General features: G+C 35.2%; 2 protein-coding genes across 3 annotated transcripts; both read right to left on the bottom strand.

The window, feature by feature from the left end:
• Positions 1 to 1,182: 1,182 nt before the first annotated feature.
• LOC132108530 (G-protein coupled receptor 171-like) lies at positions 1,183 to 7,147 on the bottom strand. Its single transcript, XM_059515227.1, has 3 exons — positions 6,781 to 7,147; positions 2,299 to 2,495; positions 1,183 to 2,227 (listed from the first exon to the last, which is right to left on the bottom strand). The coding sequence occupies exon 3, from the start codon at positions 2,201 to 2,203 to the stop codon at positions 1,250 to 1,252; it is 954 nt and encodes a 317-aa protein (XP_059371210.1). The 5' UTR covers positions 2,204 to 2,227; positions 2,299 to 2,495; positions 6,781 to 7,147; the 3' UTR covers positions 1,183 to 1,249.
• A 1,345-nt stretch (positions 7,148 to 8,492) lies between these two features.
• Positions 8,493 to 14,294, bottom strand: LOC132108529 (P2Y purinoceptor 14-like). Of its 2 annotated transcripts, XM_059515225.1 has the most exons (4): positions 14,145 to 14,294; positions 12,973 to 13,057; positions 9,405 to 9,835; positions 8,493 to 9,271 (listed from the first exon to the last, which is right to left on the bottom strand). In XM_059515225.1, the coding sequence occupies exons 3-4, from the start codon at positions 9,833 to 9,835 to the stop codon at positions 8,575 to 8,577; spliced, it is 1,128 nt and encodes a 375-aa protein (XP_059371208.1). In that variant the 5' UTR covers positions 12,973 to 13,057; positions 14,145 to 14,294; the 3' UTR covers positions 8,493 to 8,574. The 2 variants fall into 2 exon arrangements, with proteins under 2 accessions (XP_059371208.1, XP_059371209.1); XM_059515226.1 differs by lacking the exon at positions 12,973 to 13,057.
• Positions 14,295 to 18,034: the final 3,740 nt, after the last annotated feature.

The following is an 18,034-nucleotide window of genomic DNA, read 5'->3' as shown; positions in this document are numbered from 1 at the left end:
TGTGTTTCTGAAACACATTTGTTGTAATTCAAAAGCCCAGAAGAAATATCATCAGGTGTTAACCTGTACCTAGGTGTAGGTTGTTATACTTTATGATAATCATCAATTATTGAACTGTACAGAGTCTAATCTCTGATGAAATAGGTGTTGTGAAATTTGATTGATTATAGTAAAAGTGACTCTAAAAGCAAGTGGTTCTGTGATTATCAGTTAATATTAATGCCTTTTCAAACTGTGTGGTCTTCTACTGTGTAAAACAGTCACACAAAGACATCAATAATCAGCATATGAACCTCAACAATGGTGACCATAAAAAAAATGCTGCAGAGCATGCTGGGAGCCATGGATGAGTTTTGTCCTACAATAGTACCCAGCATGCATTGCAGCATGTTTTTTCATCACCATTGTAGAGGTTCATATTCTGATTATTAATGTCTGTGTTTGACCAACTACTGGCATAGAAGAAAAATGTATGTGTACAAAATGTTTAGAAAGTCATTTTTATATTAACTGATTATCACAGAACCACTGGCTCTTAGTGTCATTTTTACTAGAACCACTTCTACAAATTACACAACATGAATTTCATCAGAGATTAGATAGTAATTATCAGTTGTAGTAGTTCTTGTGTTTCTCTTTTCTTCAGTGATTCTGTTTGTTAATAGCAGCTGTTCATCACTAATTAACAATCAGCACTTAGTTAATCACTTAATTACTTAATTGCAATGTATATCTTCTTTCAGTGAACTTAACTGAATTAAGTTCAGAGTACTCATAACTGTTAGTTTTTTCAACTTAAACGGTTTAAGGCAATCGGTTTCCTCAAATGGTTTGAGTTAACATAACTTAAGGATATCTGTTTACTCAAACGGTTTGAGTTAAGTTAACTTGTCGGGTTTTACAGTGTATGAATACATTCACAGATGTTTTTTTTTTACTTATTCATTTAACTGATAATGGAGCAGAATTTCAAAAGTTCAAAAAGCAGTTCTCGCTTCTGACTGCCGTTATCAGTCTCTCTCTATTTTTTTTTTCCTTTCTTGAAAAAAAGCTATCGTGGAGTTTTTCTTTCACTATTTGAGCAAGTGGGAATGCAAGAAAATATATATTTGTGGGACTCTCCCATTCATTCCTATAGAAATTCACACAACTTTGACAACTTCCGCTGCTGAAGTATTTTTTACATGACATTGACATTCAGTAAATGATTTTGCACCACTTGGTCCACAACTCTCCTCCGGTTGAATTTTCACTCTGTGTCTGTGGTCGGAACACTTCCTCTCTTTGAGAAGGCCTTCGTGATCTGATGCCTGAATGCACGGCAGATGACAAAGTACAGCAATGGATCGAAGCACAGGTGCAGGATGGCGAGAAGCAGGGTCGACTCTTTAGCCAGGAACAGATTCTTCCTTAATGAGCATTCGGTTATGATGACCTCTATTTGCGTAAATGTGTACGGCATACGCACAGCATGGTACGGCACAAAGCACACCACATATGCCAAGGTCACCAATGCGATGTTAATGAAGGCATGTTGGGCACTAGCCTGTTCCTCAGGTTCAGATTCACGCCGACCCCAGAGCCGCTTCAAGACCAGGCCATTGGACAACAGCACCGCTACAGAGGAGTTGAAGAAGATGGCCATGCCCAGAAACACAGACAATGCGTGCCAGTGTTTGCCCATATCACCTTTTAAGTCTGAACATGTTAGGCCAACTTTGTCTTCAACGTTTTCTTTGATAGGGATGGCCATGTTGGGCACGTTGATGAAGAGCACGAGGAACCAGACCACTGAAGACATCAGCACCGCAAAGCCCACTTCTTGCAATCGCAGCAGTTTGGAGCTGCGGGTGATCTGGAGATAGCGCTGCACGCTGACAAAAGCTAGAAAGATAATAGAGGCGTACATGTTGATGTAGATGAGCGGTGAACTCACTCGGCAGAGAAAGATTGTCAAACTCAGAGAATCATTGCCCAGGTCTTTGGCAATCTTGACAGGTAATGCCAACATGAGGAGGAAGTCGGACGTCAGAAGATTGATGAGGTAAACATTAATGCACTTTTTAGCACTGCGGCTGGTTATGAAGGCCCACAGCGCCACCAGGCTCGCAGCCATTCCAATCAGGAAGATGAGGATGTAGATTGTGGCGAAGGGCACCATGTTGTCGTTGATCACACAGATACTGGTGTTTGAACTCTCCATTTTTGGATATGGACTGTGTAACCTCTAATAAATAAACAAAATCAATGTTATCGAATAAGTATGTTTTACTTCTGTTTTTCTTCCCGTGACTATACCTTTTAAGTCTGGTCAGACCACCGAGAATAAGCGAAGCTGATCTGAACACAATTCCGTCTTTCACTTCAGCAGAAAGTAAAAGGTATCAGTAAAGGAAGTGGTAAATCCCCTGTTTAAGCACGCGAAAGCATTTTCCTGTTTGCTCACATAAGGATGTCACGTATCAGCATCAAATAGAAAATGTTATGTAGCAATCCTGGAAAGAAACAGAAATGATAAAAAAACATTAAGTGTTTTTATCTCCTTTTCCTGTTTTAGTTACATTTCACAATAATATATTATCTGTTTATATGAATGTATGCACATGCTGAAGCTGGTTTAGATGTGATGACAACAATGTGCATCAAGGCAACTGCTATCAACACAACAATTCAATCACATTATCATAGGTTATTTAATATTTTCTCTGGATAGCAGGATAGATAAGCTAGTAACACTTTAAAATAAGGGTATAAATATTATCATTTGTTAACTACATTAGTATTTACATAGTAATAAATTAGTAATTACAAATGACATAGAACTTAAAATCCTAAAGCATACCTTTTTTAAACCTTAATCTTGATTAAATGCATTATTGATATTATTATATTTACAAATGCCTTATTAAAATTAAAAGTTATATCTGTTATAATTTTAATTATTATTTACAAATACATTATTAAAATCAAAAGTTATATCTGTTAATGCTTTGAACTGACAATGAATAGGTGTATCTTCATTAACTGAAGTTTAATGAATAACTAATGTTTAATGAATAAATACTGTAAGTCTAATTACAGTATGTATTACAAATTATTAACTGATGTTAGTAAATACATTAACTAATAAGACCTTATTGTAAAGTGTTACCAATACACTGTAAACAAACAAACAAACAACCAAACAAAAAAATAAAAAATCCAAATTTTACGGAAAATAACACATTTTTTGATGTTTTTTACATTTATTTATTTATTTAAAATTGTTAAAAATAAAATTACCAACATTATCTGTAAATTAACAATTGGCTGTTATTTTAAGTATTATGACATTAACAATATTTTACAGTAATTAAAATTTTTATATGAAAATTTTTTACAGTCTAGTTACTTTTTTTCTTCTTAAATTGCATAACAATGTTTTTTTTTTAAATGACAGAAATAACCTTTAAACTGTAAAAAAAAAAAAAGTTAAATGGCTGGTAAAAGGAAAGAAAGTTAACCACAAAAATACAATGTTAACTACAAAAACTTTTATACATTATAGAAACTCTTTTAAATGCATAACAGCAATAAACACTAACAGGTCTTTCACTTTCCCAATGAAAACAAATAAATTCCTTAATTTCAACATTAATTTTTCCTATGCAAAGCATGCTGGGAAATAGAACTGCCCTGCCTAAACAAAATCGTAAAAAAAAAAAAAGATCAAATGACTGGCAGCAGCAGCTGCCAAACAAAAACCATAAAATTAAAGTAAAACATCCTAATTAAAAATAAATAAATAAATAAATACATTTTCTGAATTATTATGACCAAAAAAAAATAAAATAAATAAAAATAAAAATTGGTCATCTGACAAAGCCATTCCTTGAAATGTGCCTAAAAAAAGGCATATCCAATATGTAAACTGCATGCTGTTCTTGATTTGGAGTTTATGCATGGTTCTGGAATGCTAACAGGTTAAAACGGTAAAAACAAAAGACAAACAAAGGGTCAAATTTAAGTAAATTAAGTGCAAAAAAAAAGAAAAAAAAAAGAAAAAAAAAGAAGAATGGCAGCAACAGAAAAATAAACCCTAACAGATCTCACTAGATCTCAGCATCTTCACTTACAATCCAGCTTAGTTTATTTATTTCCTACAAAAGCTCTTATTGAGAATTAACAGAGGTTTAGATGGTGCTGTTTTTATTGAAAAGCATGAAGTCTAAGCATAAAGTTATCACTGTTATGGTGGTCATTGTTTCCTTTAGTTTGGCTCCTGACCCTTGATTTCATCTGATTTTCTTTGTTTGCATTAGCAGTGTGTTTCTGCTGTATCTTTGTTAAGGTAAAAGTAAGAAAATCTGTGAGTAAATTATGTTACTCAAATGGTGATGACAATGTGGTCATCATAGTGACATAATTTACTGCTAAAAGTCTTATCTAATCTTATCATGATTTAGTTAGTTTCACATTATTTACTATACCAAGTAATGTTATTGTATCAGTATTATGACAAAATGATGTTCAAGTCATTGACCAGAATGACACAATTAACTACTAACTAATTAACAAATTTAAGGGTCAAGAACCCAACAAAACCAAACACTGACCACCATGATGGTGACATCAAACTTTATTTTTAGCAAAACATCAAGATCTAAACCTGTTAACTGTCTTTTATATGATAAAAACGAGGGTAGATGCAGATATCTATTAGTGTTAATGTTATGTTGGGATTGATAGTGTTTCAGTCTAGCAGAAGAACAGGAGTGATTGATGTTATGCTGCATGTTGTTTTATTCAACAGCAGTAACTGTGTAGTTACTGAAGCTGTAACATATAGTAACATAATTTCATGCATGCTGTTTCTGGTTGACTGGTAGAGATTCATGTTTTACAATGAAAATATCTGTTAGTAATAAATCAGGAAATACATGTAAAATAACAGGTTTTTTTTTAGAATATATATATATATATATATATATATATATATATATATATATATATATATATATATATATATATATGTGTGTGTGTGTGTGTGTGTGTGAGTGTGTGTGTGTGTGTGTGTGTGTTAGTAGCCATTTGTCTTTTTTTCAGTTTTCAATGGTACAATTCAGGAAATATCTTTAAAATAAAATTGATTTCCTGTAAAAATAAATAAATAAATAAAAATAAAAAAAGGAAAATGTAATTTACATTTTTTGCATTATATTTAAATAAATAAATAATTTATATTAATTTCAAGGGTTTTATTTGGCAGACATAGCTGACGGTCACTGTTTATTTTTTTATTTATTTTTACAGTGTAGCATATTCATATTAAACTGTTCAGAGCATATATGGTCCCACTCTAAAAGAGTGTTACAGTAACACTGAAGCAGTGTTAAAGGTGCTGATTGAGCATTAGTGATGAACAGCTGCTGTTAACAAACAGAATCACTGAAGAAAAGAGAAACACAAGAACTACTACAACTGACTTCAGCCACAGCCTTGGATGAAATCAAATGAAATAAAAGACATTAAATCTCTCAAGATTTCAGCAGAAGATAATTAAACAACTCCACAAACAACATCAATAGCTTCATGTATTACTAACCAATTAGACTTTTTTTCTGGAGTTAAATCTTGAGAATTAAGGTTTAGATTTTTATTTTTTTCTACTTACCGTTTTGGTGAATAGTGTTTGCTTTAAGTGCTTCTTGACCCTTGACATTATGTTTCAAAAAAAGGTGAAAAAAATCTTTGGTTGTTACAATAGTGTTTATAAAGTACTTATACACGATTGCAAGGAAGCTTATTGAATAACTTACTGTATAACCATTTCACACATCCGAGTCTCTATTTGTATTTTGTCAAAAATGAAATATTATACATAAGTTATATATTATTGTAGCTCTATGATGTTGTGAAAAAAAAGTACAAACCACTTTTAGGATTATATAAAGGCTTCAACTCTGGCACACATAGACATGAAGAATCAGCATGTGATTCTCAGTAATGGTGACAAAATATTCTGATAATATTGATACTAATGATATTTGTACATCACACAAAAAGAATAAAGGAAAATACTAAGACAATGCAGCTGGATAATTTATTCATGTAGCAATGCATTCCATGAACACAGTTACAGTAACCAAACTGGTTAGTAATGAGTGAAGCTGGTGATGCTGCTTGATCATCTGCTAAGATCTTGAGAGATTTATTGTCTTTAATTTCTGCTGATTTTATCTAAGGCTGTGGCACAAGTCAGTTGTAGATCTTGCGTTTCTCTTTTCTTCAGTGATTCTGCTTGTTATCATCAGGTGTTCATCACTAATACTCAATCAGCACTTGCTTAATCCCATAATTATCTCATGAATTTAATACTGATTCAGTGTTACTTTAACACTCTTTTAGAGTGGGACCATATATGCCCCGCGCAGTGTTAATTCAATGCTCAGTATTTTACTGTGTACAAATGGTGGTGTGGATAACACTGAATATGTGCTTTAGGGAAGTGAGTCAGGTTGTGGTCGGCTAACATGCTGAAGAAGGAAATTCATTTACATTAATGGACAATAAAATACAGGCGGAACTTAGAAAGATGTCTATTTCTTTAATCTTCTTTTTTAATAATCCTTAATAATCCTTCATTGCTCACTAACATCATGCACATTGTTCCCACATCTGTATCTCCAGGAAGTAAATACACATAGAGGACATCAAAAAGACTATTTATCAGATGCATAAACTCACATGAAGAAACAGACACATGGTGCCTCGTATCAGAATTAGATTTTAATAACTTACCACATAACCAGACTGGCTTCTCCAGCAGACATCAGATCAGATGCTGGAGACAAACGATCCTGCTCTCTAGCTGTATATTGTTCGTGTTGAATGATCTATACAGCTACTGAGATACTTGTTTCTTCACTGGCTCAGCTACGTTACGAATCCAGTTTCCGTTTTACTTGGGGTTTGGTCTCAATTATATCAGCCAATGGAAGAAAGCATTTACCACACCTACAATGAAGTGAAATGACGCAGCGGAAACATAAACTTTCCAGATTCTGTGTCTGTAGACAACCACAAACCACTAGTCTATAGCTATAGTTTGCATGCACTCTCTGCACTGCAAGTTCCTGGTCTGAAGGGCAGCAGGTTGGTTTTGCTTTCCACTCATTGTGTTAAACAAGTTGCACTGTTAGTGTCACTTAACAGCGTCTGTGCTTTCAGGCACGCCATCGTATTGGGTTTCTGTAACCCAGTAAAATTATTACAAATCCAAAACAAAACAATGCATACCCAACCAAACAGGGAATCAGGAAAACAGGGAAAATGTTTTGCAGCTGCAGTTTGGCACAGTATTACCTGAGCAAATATTTTGCCCTGGAGATACAGTATGTTTTCAACATAATGCTACCATAAGTTAGACCAAATCTCAAATAAAATATCTTAAAATTCAATACTTAGATTAAAAAGAACAAGCCATTTAAATACCAAACAGAAAAGTAACTTCAAGGTGTTTTTGTTCAATGTTTGCCTCACTGATTACAAAATGAATGCACAATTCCTTTTTTAAATAAAAATATTAATAAAGCATTCATGTAAACTACAATAAAACATATTTTAAGCTAAAAGACCATTTAAAAAAAATGCTGTATTTTTTTCCCATAGTAATAGTAATACCCATAGTAGAAAATAATTATTCTTTCATATCACTATATATATATATGTGTGTGTGTGTGTGTGTGTATACTATATATATATATATATATATATATATATATATATATATATATATATATATATATAGAGAGAGAGAGAGAGAGAGAGAGAGAGAGCAATCATTTGATCAGTAAACAGTAAGAATATAAATTATACTGTACATTTAAACAAAAATACAAAGTAGTAATTTTATGTAATTTGTTCCTGTTATGCACAGCTGAATGTTCAGCATGATTACTCAAGTCTTCAGTGTCACATGATCCTTCAGAAATCATTCTAATATACTGATTTGCTGCTCAGGAAATTTTTTGACCATTATCTGCTTTGAAACCATGTGGAAATCATGGTACACATTATTTTCATGATTCCTTGTTGAATACAAAGTGCTAATGAACAGCATTTATTTGAAACATAAATATCCGGTAACATTATAAATGTCTTTACTCTTCAGAACAAATGAATGCATCTTTGGTGAAAAAAAGTATACATTTATTTAAAAAAAAAATTCTTACTGACTTCAAACTTTTAAACATTATATACAGAGAAATAGATTATAGATTGATTCTGCATTTACCTATACGCAGAAAGTTAACACACACACACACACACACACACACACACACACACATCGTAGAAGTGGTCATATTTACAGTTAGCTCAAGATAAAATATCAATCTGAATCTTCAAAATGAATTTCTTACAACAAATTCTCTATATCATCTTCACGGTGTAATCAACTGAAAGTGAAAATAAAATGTTGCATGTAGAAAAGAAAGGAACCTAATAAATTGATGTATTGCACTGCATTAGATTTAATAAGCCTTCTTCTGCATTGTTAGTAGGACAGTGTCATCCTTCAAGAGGATCTTTGTGTTAAATGACACTTTCACGTCGTAATGTGGATATCTTGGTTTCAATGTAGCTCAACATGTTGCTCATTCGTCTTTGTTGGCTTTTATCATCGCTGTCTCTCATTGAATCTGACATCCTCCTGAGGCCTAGCTGGGCTCTGAAGGCCTTGCAGAAGATAAAGTATATAAGAGGATCCAGACAAGCATTGAGCACCGATAGCAGGATGGTCAGCTCCTTCAGTACATAGAACGCCTGTGCCGTGCAGAGTTTCGTCTGAGGTTTGATGAATGCATAAGGCAGTCTAACCAAATGGTAGGGCACAAAGCATACACAAAAGACCATTACGAGCACCAACATGTTACGCTTCGATTTCCTGAATTTCTGGCTTCTGGATGCGTTCTGTGTAGACAACTGAGCTTGTTTTATCTTTTGCAAAGTGCCCCAGTACAAAGCAATCAGAGACACCAGCACAAACGTGAAGAGCACCATTGACACACTGTGAGTGATTTTGTAGACCAGACTGAGCTGGGGACTGTGTAAGGCCTCGCAGCCACTTTTCTCAGGCTTGTGAACGTGACCCCAAGAGGTCAGGAGAAAGAGGATCAAGTAGACGGATGACATGGCTAACAGGGAAAGCCATGTTCCAATGGAAATATGTCGAGCGGTACGAACCGTCTGCAGAGCATGTGTCTCCAATGGCCGGACAATCTTCAGGTACCTGAGATAAGAGTAAAATACAATTTTTAATTTTTATTTTTGTTTGTTTTTTTGCAATAACAACCACAAAAAAGATAAATAAATCAAAAGCACACATATCTCTTGTAAAGTAGGTGCTTGCATGAGTTGCATACCTGTTTGCAGCAATAAAGTCCATGAAGAGAATGCTTGCATACATGTTTAGATAGAATGCTGATGCTCCAAAGCTGCAGTAAATATTGCGCATTAAATCTGAACTGTCGGCATAGTTAGCAATGCGCAAAGGTAAACAAAGACAAAGGAAGAAGTCAGCTGCCGCCAGGTTCTTCATGTAAACCGTGACACTGGAATGAACACGCTGATTGGAACAGAAGTAAACCCGCATTGTGATGCAATTAAGTACCAGACTGACAAGAAATACTAGTGAGTATGCAAATATGAAAGCAGGGTGAGAGGGGATCTTTGAAAATCCACAGGAAGCATTTGTTTCTGCAGTCGTATTTGTTTCTGTGATGTCATCCAGGGCAGTGGTGGAGCTGGTTAGTGGGGCTGCAGTGTGAAGAATCTGTGAAACTGCTGACTCCATCTATTAATACACAAGAGACAGGGTAGTTAAAGAGTCATGTGTTCTATATGGGATTTTCTTGATCCTCAAAGCTCAAAAAGTAAAATATATTCATGGAATGTAGAATATTTTAGGCTATGTGTTAGATTATGTCTATAGATGTAAGAGACGACTAATGATTCTAAAGCATTAAACATATTAAACCATTAATCACACTTGGGTGCTATATTTTGAAGTTTATGGTTGAATATAATTGTAATAATATTATATATAATATTAATATTGTATATTAATATAATATTACAAGTCGCTTTGGATAAAAGCGTCTGCTAAATGAATAAATGTAAATGTAAATGAATATAGTGAATGTTCTGTATACGTTTTTATATGGCATTAACCCTTTGAGAACAGTGTCTGCATCTGAAATCACATACTCTTTTAAATAAGTATGCACATGAATTGGAGCCTGGCACACTAAATTTGTTACATTGTTGTTATTTGTATCACTTCACTGTCATTCACGCCTACCAATCCTCTTCCATGGCCTCGTGGGATTGTAAAGTGTCCATTGAATGTACACTTCAGGGCTGTGTTTCCCAAAAGTGTAAAATCGTAAGACTAGGTTGATCATAGAAGCATTGTCATCAGTGAAGCTACGATCAACTTCGGTTTACGATGCTTTGACGCAGAAGAGACAAATAGTAGGAGATCCATGCACTTTTCACCTACTGTTTTATGAATACTGTGAATTAATTGGATATACTACTCTTTTCACAAGTATGTGATTTCAAATGCAGCCATTCTGTTTAGCTTCTTGTTAGATCATTGTGCAAAAATCTCCTTGCAACGTTCTGACAATGTTCGTTTATGGTTACAAAAAAGGAAGCAATTCCTAGAATGTTAGAATGGTTCTCAAAAAAAAATTATCAAAAGGGAAGCATATGCTAAAAACTAAAAAGCTCTAGTCACACAGGATGTGTTCTTCAGAGCTCAACAGAAAGTAGCAGAAATAAACTGAATACCAGATACACAGTGCAACAGAACAGCTGAAGAAAGCTGACAGTTGACATGTGAAGCCAACTATTTTAAAAATAGCACGTGCGCTAAATGCATCCTGTGCAAGCAAGTCAAACTTAGTACAGACTGATAAAATTGGACAATTCAAAAACAGAGGTCCTCAAATGTAAAAATAGCTCTTCACATCTGTTTGCTTCTCTTCTACTTTCTTTGCTCATATGTTTGCATTTTGATACAGAAATATGTACCTAAATACTGTTTCATTATCTGACAAAATCATCATACTTTTAATATGCTGCGATTTCCGTTACTGTATATTCACGTGTAAAATTTTCACACAAAGCAACAGAATGTCACAGAGCACATCCTCATTTTGGGTAACAAACCACAAAAAAGATATTCCCATTTCAGTCAGGGATGATTAGGCCTAAAAAAAAAAAAAAGTTTGGTTCCGGTTGGTTGTCAGTTGAGGTCATTGGTCGGTAGGGATTTATTTTTGTTTTTTTTTTATTTTATTTTTTTCTCCAGTGGCAGTTTTACACACACACACGCGCGCGCGCGCGCGCTGATTTTAAATGTGTGTACCGGTACTTTTACGACAGTGATTCTGTATTCCCGTTAAAATCTGTTGTTGCCATAGACACGCAAAACGCACACACACACACACAAAAAGCCTTCGCGGGAGTTTGACAGGCGATCTCATAGTAGATTAACATGGAGGATTTGAACTTGAAAAACGGAGTGTACAGACATCTTTTTGTAGTCAAACAACATTCTTTGTTATGTTCATTTATGTGGTTTATTTGATTTTGATGCTATAAATTAACTAGAAGCAAGAGACGATCAGTTAGTTTTAACTGATGATCTAACTTACAGCGATCTGTTCGACACATTCAAGAGCCACAAAACGGTATTTATTGTTTACATTTCTTTAAAAAATTACCACATTTGAAAGGTGAAATAACCAAATGCCAAATGAGACTTTGTTTCATATTAAAAGTAAGCTGGTAATGTTAATGTCCTGTCTGTCAGCATGTTGTCAGTGCCCTCTCTGTTGCGCGATATATTGTTTACTCCCCCCTCCCCCCGTGTTTCTCTTAATGTTACGATTTCCAAACATTAAGTTATAGCTCACTTTAGGAATTGACAGTTAAAGGGTTTTGATGCAATACTTAATGGTTTTTAACGGATTACTTAAGTGTAAAACAGCATTTAAAGGAAACTGTAATTTAATTAACGATGTGTGAAAGACCGTTCTTCCCCAGTCTCATAAAATAAATTTGGGTCGCACATAAATTGACAGGGTGGGTCGGAAACCGGAACCAAACAAATTTTTTTTTTAGGCCTTAGGCCTAACCTGACCCTATTTGCCTGTCTATGGTAGCATAATCAGCAAAACACTTAAAATATTTTGAGTGAAGAAGCCAAAATATGTACTAGATCAAAAAATCAAAATGTGAGATGAAGACCTAATTTGACGAATCAGCACCGCAAGGTTATATCATTATATCATAACACTGTTGCAATATCAGATCTCTGTCGTTCTCTTGCAGTGCTGAGAGCTGCATAATGTGACATTTATCAAGTTCAATGACTGATAAAAAGCCTCTCTTTAATAAAGGTCAGGTCTGTTCACAGAGGCTACATTAAGGTGCTCTTTCCTGGAGCACAAGTGGTACTGACATTATACTAACACACTGTGACTGTGTCGATACTGACGCTAACATTTTTATATACTGTATATAATGCCAAGCATTCAAAAAAGGTTGTTCATTAGCAACTAAATGTGTGAACAAGTACATATCAGAAAGAAAGAGAAAAAAATATATATTTTTCTCAGTTCCTTGGCCATTTAGAACAAAATAACCACAAAGTGCTCTATAAAGCAACCATTTCTTGGTAATTATACATATTACATTAAAACTTTATCAAGTTCCTTAGCACTGAGAGGTTAATAGCTTAAAGACACCAAAAATGTCCTGACTTAAATAAAAATGAATGCATGATATAAACAAGATGCAATTAAAAATTATAAATTATTATTCTCAAAATGACCCAACAATGTTTATAGTAGAACATTAATTGCAATTAACAAAAAAAAAAGGCTAATAAAGTTTAATAGCTGATCATGTTTAACTTACTTGAAATCCTCACTTGTAGCCAAGCTGTCCACTGAGCTTTGATCTAGAGTTGGTCTTTTTCATTCACTTCCTTAATAAGTTCCTTCTGTAAGATGTAAAGAGGAAATTGGGTTTTGTATGTATCTCTTTCTCTCTCTCTCTTTCTCTCTGTATGTGTGTGTGTGTGTGTGTCAATGTATGTGACAAAAATGCAAACACAGGTGGTCGGGGTGGGGGGTGGGGGTGTGAGGTGGTTGGGTGATTCTGTGGTGACACATAGTAGACACTAATGTTATAGAATACACAAACAGTTGCGGCACTACACTGTGGATTGAAATAATATTTTTACTTTCTATTTTTTAGTAATTTGCAAGTCAAAATTGTTTGGCTCCCTTTTTGTTTTCCATGACATTAAACAAAATTCAGACTGTGTGTTGTAGCCTACTTTAAAAGTAAAAAAAAAAAAAAAACACCTGTTGGAGGGTATTGCTTTTTGTGAAAACTGGTTTAGGTTATCCTGCTGTTAGTTTCATTTCGAAAGTTAATCAATGATTCGCTTTTTATGGTCACCAGTTTAGGTGATGCCTGTGCAACACTCTCTCACCATGCAAATACCTTGCTGAAGCTGTGGGCCATCCTGAATAATTAGCTAGTGTCAATATCTCAGCCTAACAAAGAACCTTTCACTGAATAATGTTCAGTAAAAGGGTAAAAACCCGCAGAGTTCCTGTCACATCCAAGCTGTTTGCAACCTGAGACTACTCACATGTGAAATAAGAAGCTACATAAGGTTATAACTGCTGATGAACATATACTTTTGCAGGTTTAGTGTCATCTAGTGGAGTCTCATGAAACAACATTCTTTCAACTGCATTACAACAGGCTGGAGTAAAATTGTGACTACTTTCTGATCTTAAAACGAACCTAGGATTAATGTATCCCCCTAAAATGGTGATTTTAAGGAGTCTCGACCTCAAGGTCAACTTTATTGTCCCCATTGGAGCAATTTGTTGCACAGGCAGCAGTAAACCATACACTAACAAAACAAGCACCCACCACCTTAACTCCATCCAAATGTATTTTTGAAAAACCCACATTTTTTTAAGTAATTGAAAATGTTTTCCACAAAAAGGAATGAAGATGAAAACCAGCGTATGCTGCTTTTGTTGCAAACCAAGAGATTTATGTATTACCTCTCTGAAGTGGCAGCCTCGAATCTTCACCAGTTGGTGTCAGTAAAAATACCCGAGACCATTCGTGCAATCAGGACAAATAAGAGAGCCTGCTGAACGTAATTAAAAGCTTTTTCCAAGGCTGCTTCTGATACTCTCAGAGTTGGTACTTTTTTAAACGACTGTGTTCTATGAGTGTAAACTGGATTTACTACATTCCTCATGTTGTTACCATGTGACCTACCTATGACTTAACTGCCATTCATTGGATTTTACTGGATAGGGGTTGACTATACTTAAGATTTTTGTATCTGATACCACACAGGGCCAGTATCACCGATACCAACACTTTTCTTTCTTTTTAAAACATACATTTAAATGACCATTTACATGCTACTTAAAAAAAATTAGCAATAGCTAATGTTGATATAACTAAAATATTAGACTCACCTTAAAGTTATGTGGATATTATTTGCCTTTCTGAAAGGAAGTACGGAGATTGTAAGCAGAGGAGCCCAGAATTTTGAAAGCAATGCGTAAAGTTTCATGTTAAAAATTTTGCTCCCATAAAAAAGAACAATAAATTGTGCACACAGTTTACTCATTCATTCCCTTGATGTACTAAAACGTGCACACTATTACTATTTAGTTCCCTCGATTTGCTAAATTGTGGGCACAATTTACTAATTTGTTCTCTCGATTTATAAATTGAGCACACGATTTAACAAAATGTGGGAACGAAATAGTAAATTTTGCACACAATTTAGCATACTATTTTTTCTGCATACCATGTGCGGGGCTCCGTACAAAAGTTTTATAAACAAGAAGAAGAAAAAAAAAGTGGTTTAATGCATTAAGAAAGTAATATTAAAAGGCCAACTCTGTATACTGATGATGCAAACTACTGTACAGTATATGCAGGTAAGCAGCCCAGGATGCAAACTGCATGCATGTTAAAGCCCAATTTTTACTTCTGCGTCGAACCTATGGCAGTAGGCTATGTGTAATACAGCGTAGCCTGACGTGCACCTCTCAAAAAATCTAACATCACGTCAATTCTACGTGGACCGCAAGAGCTGAGTTTGGTCTGCTAGACCCCTTCCTCCATATGTACTTAAGTTTTGTGTGCATTTATTTATAATATATTTTAATGTTACACCTTCTTATATAAAATAAAACAAAGTAAAGAACAAGTGTCTTATCATTTATTATTAACATAATTTTAATTTATGCATTTAGCAGACGCTTTTATCCAAAGCCACTTACAGTGCATTCAGGCTATCAATTTTTACCTATTATGTGTTCCTGGGGAATCGAACCCCCAACCTTGCGCTTGGTAGCACAATGCTCTACCAATTGAGCTACAGGGACACTACATATATGTATACTACGTAGCATTATACATCTCTGGTTGTCTGCGACCAACAATGTTGATCTACTGTGATGTAAGTCCTTGTGGAGACGGAAAGAAAGCCATCTTCTCCTTTTCTGTTGTTGTCTCATTTTGTAGTTTTAAATAATGACTAAATGACTTGATATTTATTTCCTGTGTCGCAGCTATAATGCTTTGCTGACGACCTGCTTCTTCTTTTACTTCTGCTGTGGTACTGCAGGTTACACCAGCAAAATTCTCGTGGACACTGTAGTCTAGCGGATTGCATGTGTACTGCACGTCGACACGGACAATGACGCAGAAGTATAAATGAAAACTGATGCATAGCCTACGGCATAAAGGATACGGCCTAGGTATGACATAGAAGTATAATTCAGCCTTAAGGTTTTTCCTCTGATAGAAAAACTAAAAATAAAAACTTAAAGGGGGGTCATATGATGCTTTTTTGTGACCCTTACTCTCTCTCTCTCTCTCTCACACAAACATGCGCGCAGACACAGACGCAAAACGCGCAAAACTCCACATTTGAACAGTCAATAGCAAATGCTGAAACTAAATATAAAACATTCTTCCTTGATATGACATATATATATATATATATATATATATATATATATATATATATATATATATATATATATATATATATATATAATTTACACACACACACACACACACATGCTGAATTAAAATCAGAATTTATTCAATCCTTTTCATTTTCACATTTCATTTTCAGAATCAGAATCAGAATCAGAATGAGCTTTATTGCCAGGAATGTTTACACATACGAGGAATTTGTTTTCGTGACAGAAGCTCCGCAGTGCAACAGAATGACAGCGACAGAACATAAAACACATAATAAAAGAATATAAAAATACAAAAAATATAAATAAGTAGATAAGGAATGACAATATACAAATTGACAATTGTAGGCAGGTATATTACAAAAATGCAGTTATGTATGTACATGTATATTATGTGCAAAATTTAAGTGTATACTAAGTATGTGTGTTAGATAAATTAAGTGTATGTGTATATAAATATAAAGTGTAGTGTGTTCAGTGTGTTCAGTGTGTATCAGCTGTTCATAAGATGGATTGCCTGAGGGAAGAAACTGTTCCTGTGTCTGGTCGTTCTGGTGCTCAGTGCTCTGTAGCGTCGACCAGATGGCAACAGTTCAAAGAGGGAGTGTGCTGGATGTGAGGGGTCCAGAGTGATTTTAACAGCCCTTTTGCTCACTCTGGATAAGTACAGTTCTTGAATAGATGGGAGGGTTGTACCGATAATTCGCTCAGCAGTCCGGACTACCCTCTGTAGTCTTCTGAGGTCAGATTTAGAAGCTGAGCTGAACCAGACAGTTACTGAAGTGCAGAGGATGGATTCGATGATGGTGGAGTAGAACTGTTTCAGCAGATCCTGTGGCAAGTTAAACTTCCTCAGCTGGCGAATGAAGTACAACCTCGCTGGGCCTTTTTCACAATGGAGTCAATGTGAATGTCCCACTTCAGGTCCTGAGAGATAGTGGTGCCCAGGAACCTGAATGACTCCACTGCAGTCACAGTGCTGTTCATTATGGTGAGTGGGGGGAGAGCAGGGGGGTTTCTCCTGAAGTCCACGATCATCTCCACTGTTTTGAGCGTGTTAAGCTCCAGGTTGTTGAGAGTGCACCAGACAGCCAGCTCTTTAACCTCCTGTCTGTAAGCAGACTCGTCACCGTCCTGAATGAGGCCGATGAGTGTGGTGTCGTCTGCAAACTTCAGGAGCTTGACAGAGGGGTCCTTAGACATGCAATCGTTAGTGTACAGGGAGAAGAGCAGTGGGGAGAGAACACAGCCCTGGGGAGCTCCGGTGCTGATTGTACGGGTGCTGGATGTGTATTTTCCCAGCCTCACTAGCTGCTGCCTGTCTGTCAGGAAGCTGACAGACAGGCAGCAGCTAGTGAGGCTGGGAAACAATGTTTAAACAATGTCTGTGACATATAAACGATCATCTACTGAGTAAGTGTATTTAACACCCCTGAGGTTGTTTTAAGTTTAATTAATTAAGTCCTCTGTTCAGTGCAAACAAATGTTTTTTTAATTATTATGTTAAAAATAAAGTTAATGTAGAAGATTAGACATAAAATCAAGAGTCTTCATACAGATGTATAAATTTCAACATTTATTGAACAAATGGGCAAACTGGCAACTTTAAAGTATATACCAGATGTGTAGAGGTTAATTAGTTACATTCATTAAGTGTTGCACAGAAACATAAAATAGTTAATAAAACACAACATCATCAAATTTACCTAGACATGAACAAATATGACGTATAGATCTGAGTTGTGTAGCATCCATGAATGATGTTCCTCGTTGTCCCATCAGCGAGCAGGTACAGCTGTGTGGTCTCTTCTCTGCAATCAAGCTGTTCTTGTTAGTGCCTGCAGATAAAAGTGAAAAGTAACACTCAAGGTCAGCTCTCCAACTGATTTTATTTATATTAAATGTGTTTTTCATATACCACCCATATACCACGT

This window comes from Carassius carassius, chromosome 28, assembly GCF_963082965.1.
Source record: "Carassius carassius chromosome 28, fCarCar2.1, whole genome shotgun sequence".
In the NCBI taxonomy this organism is placed as follows: Eukaryota; Metazoa; Chordata; class Actinopteri; order Cypriniformes; family Cyprinidae; genus Carassius; species Carassius carassius.
The sequence above is the reverse complement of the archived record's forward strand: the minus strand, read 5'-3'. Positions and strand labels throughout refer to the sequence as shown.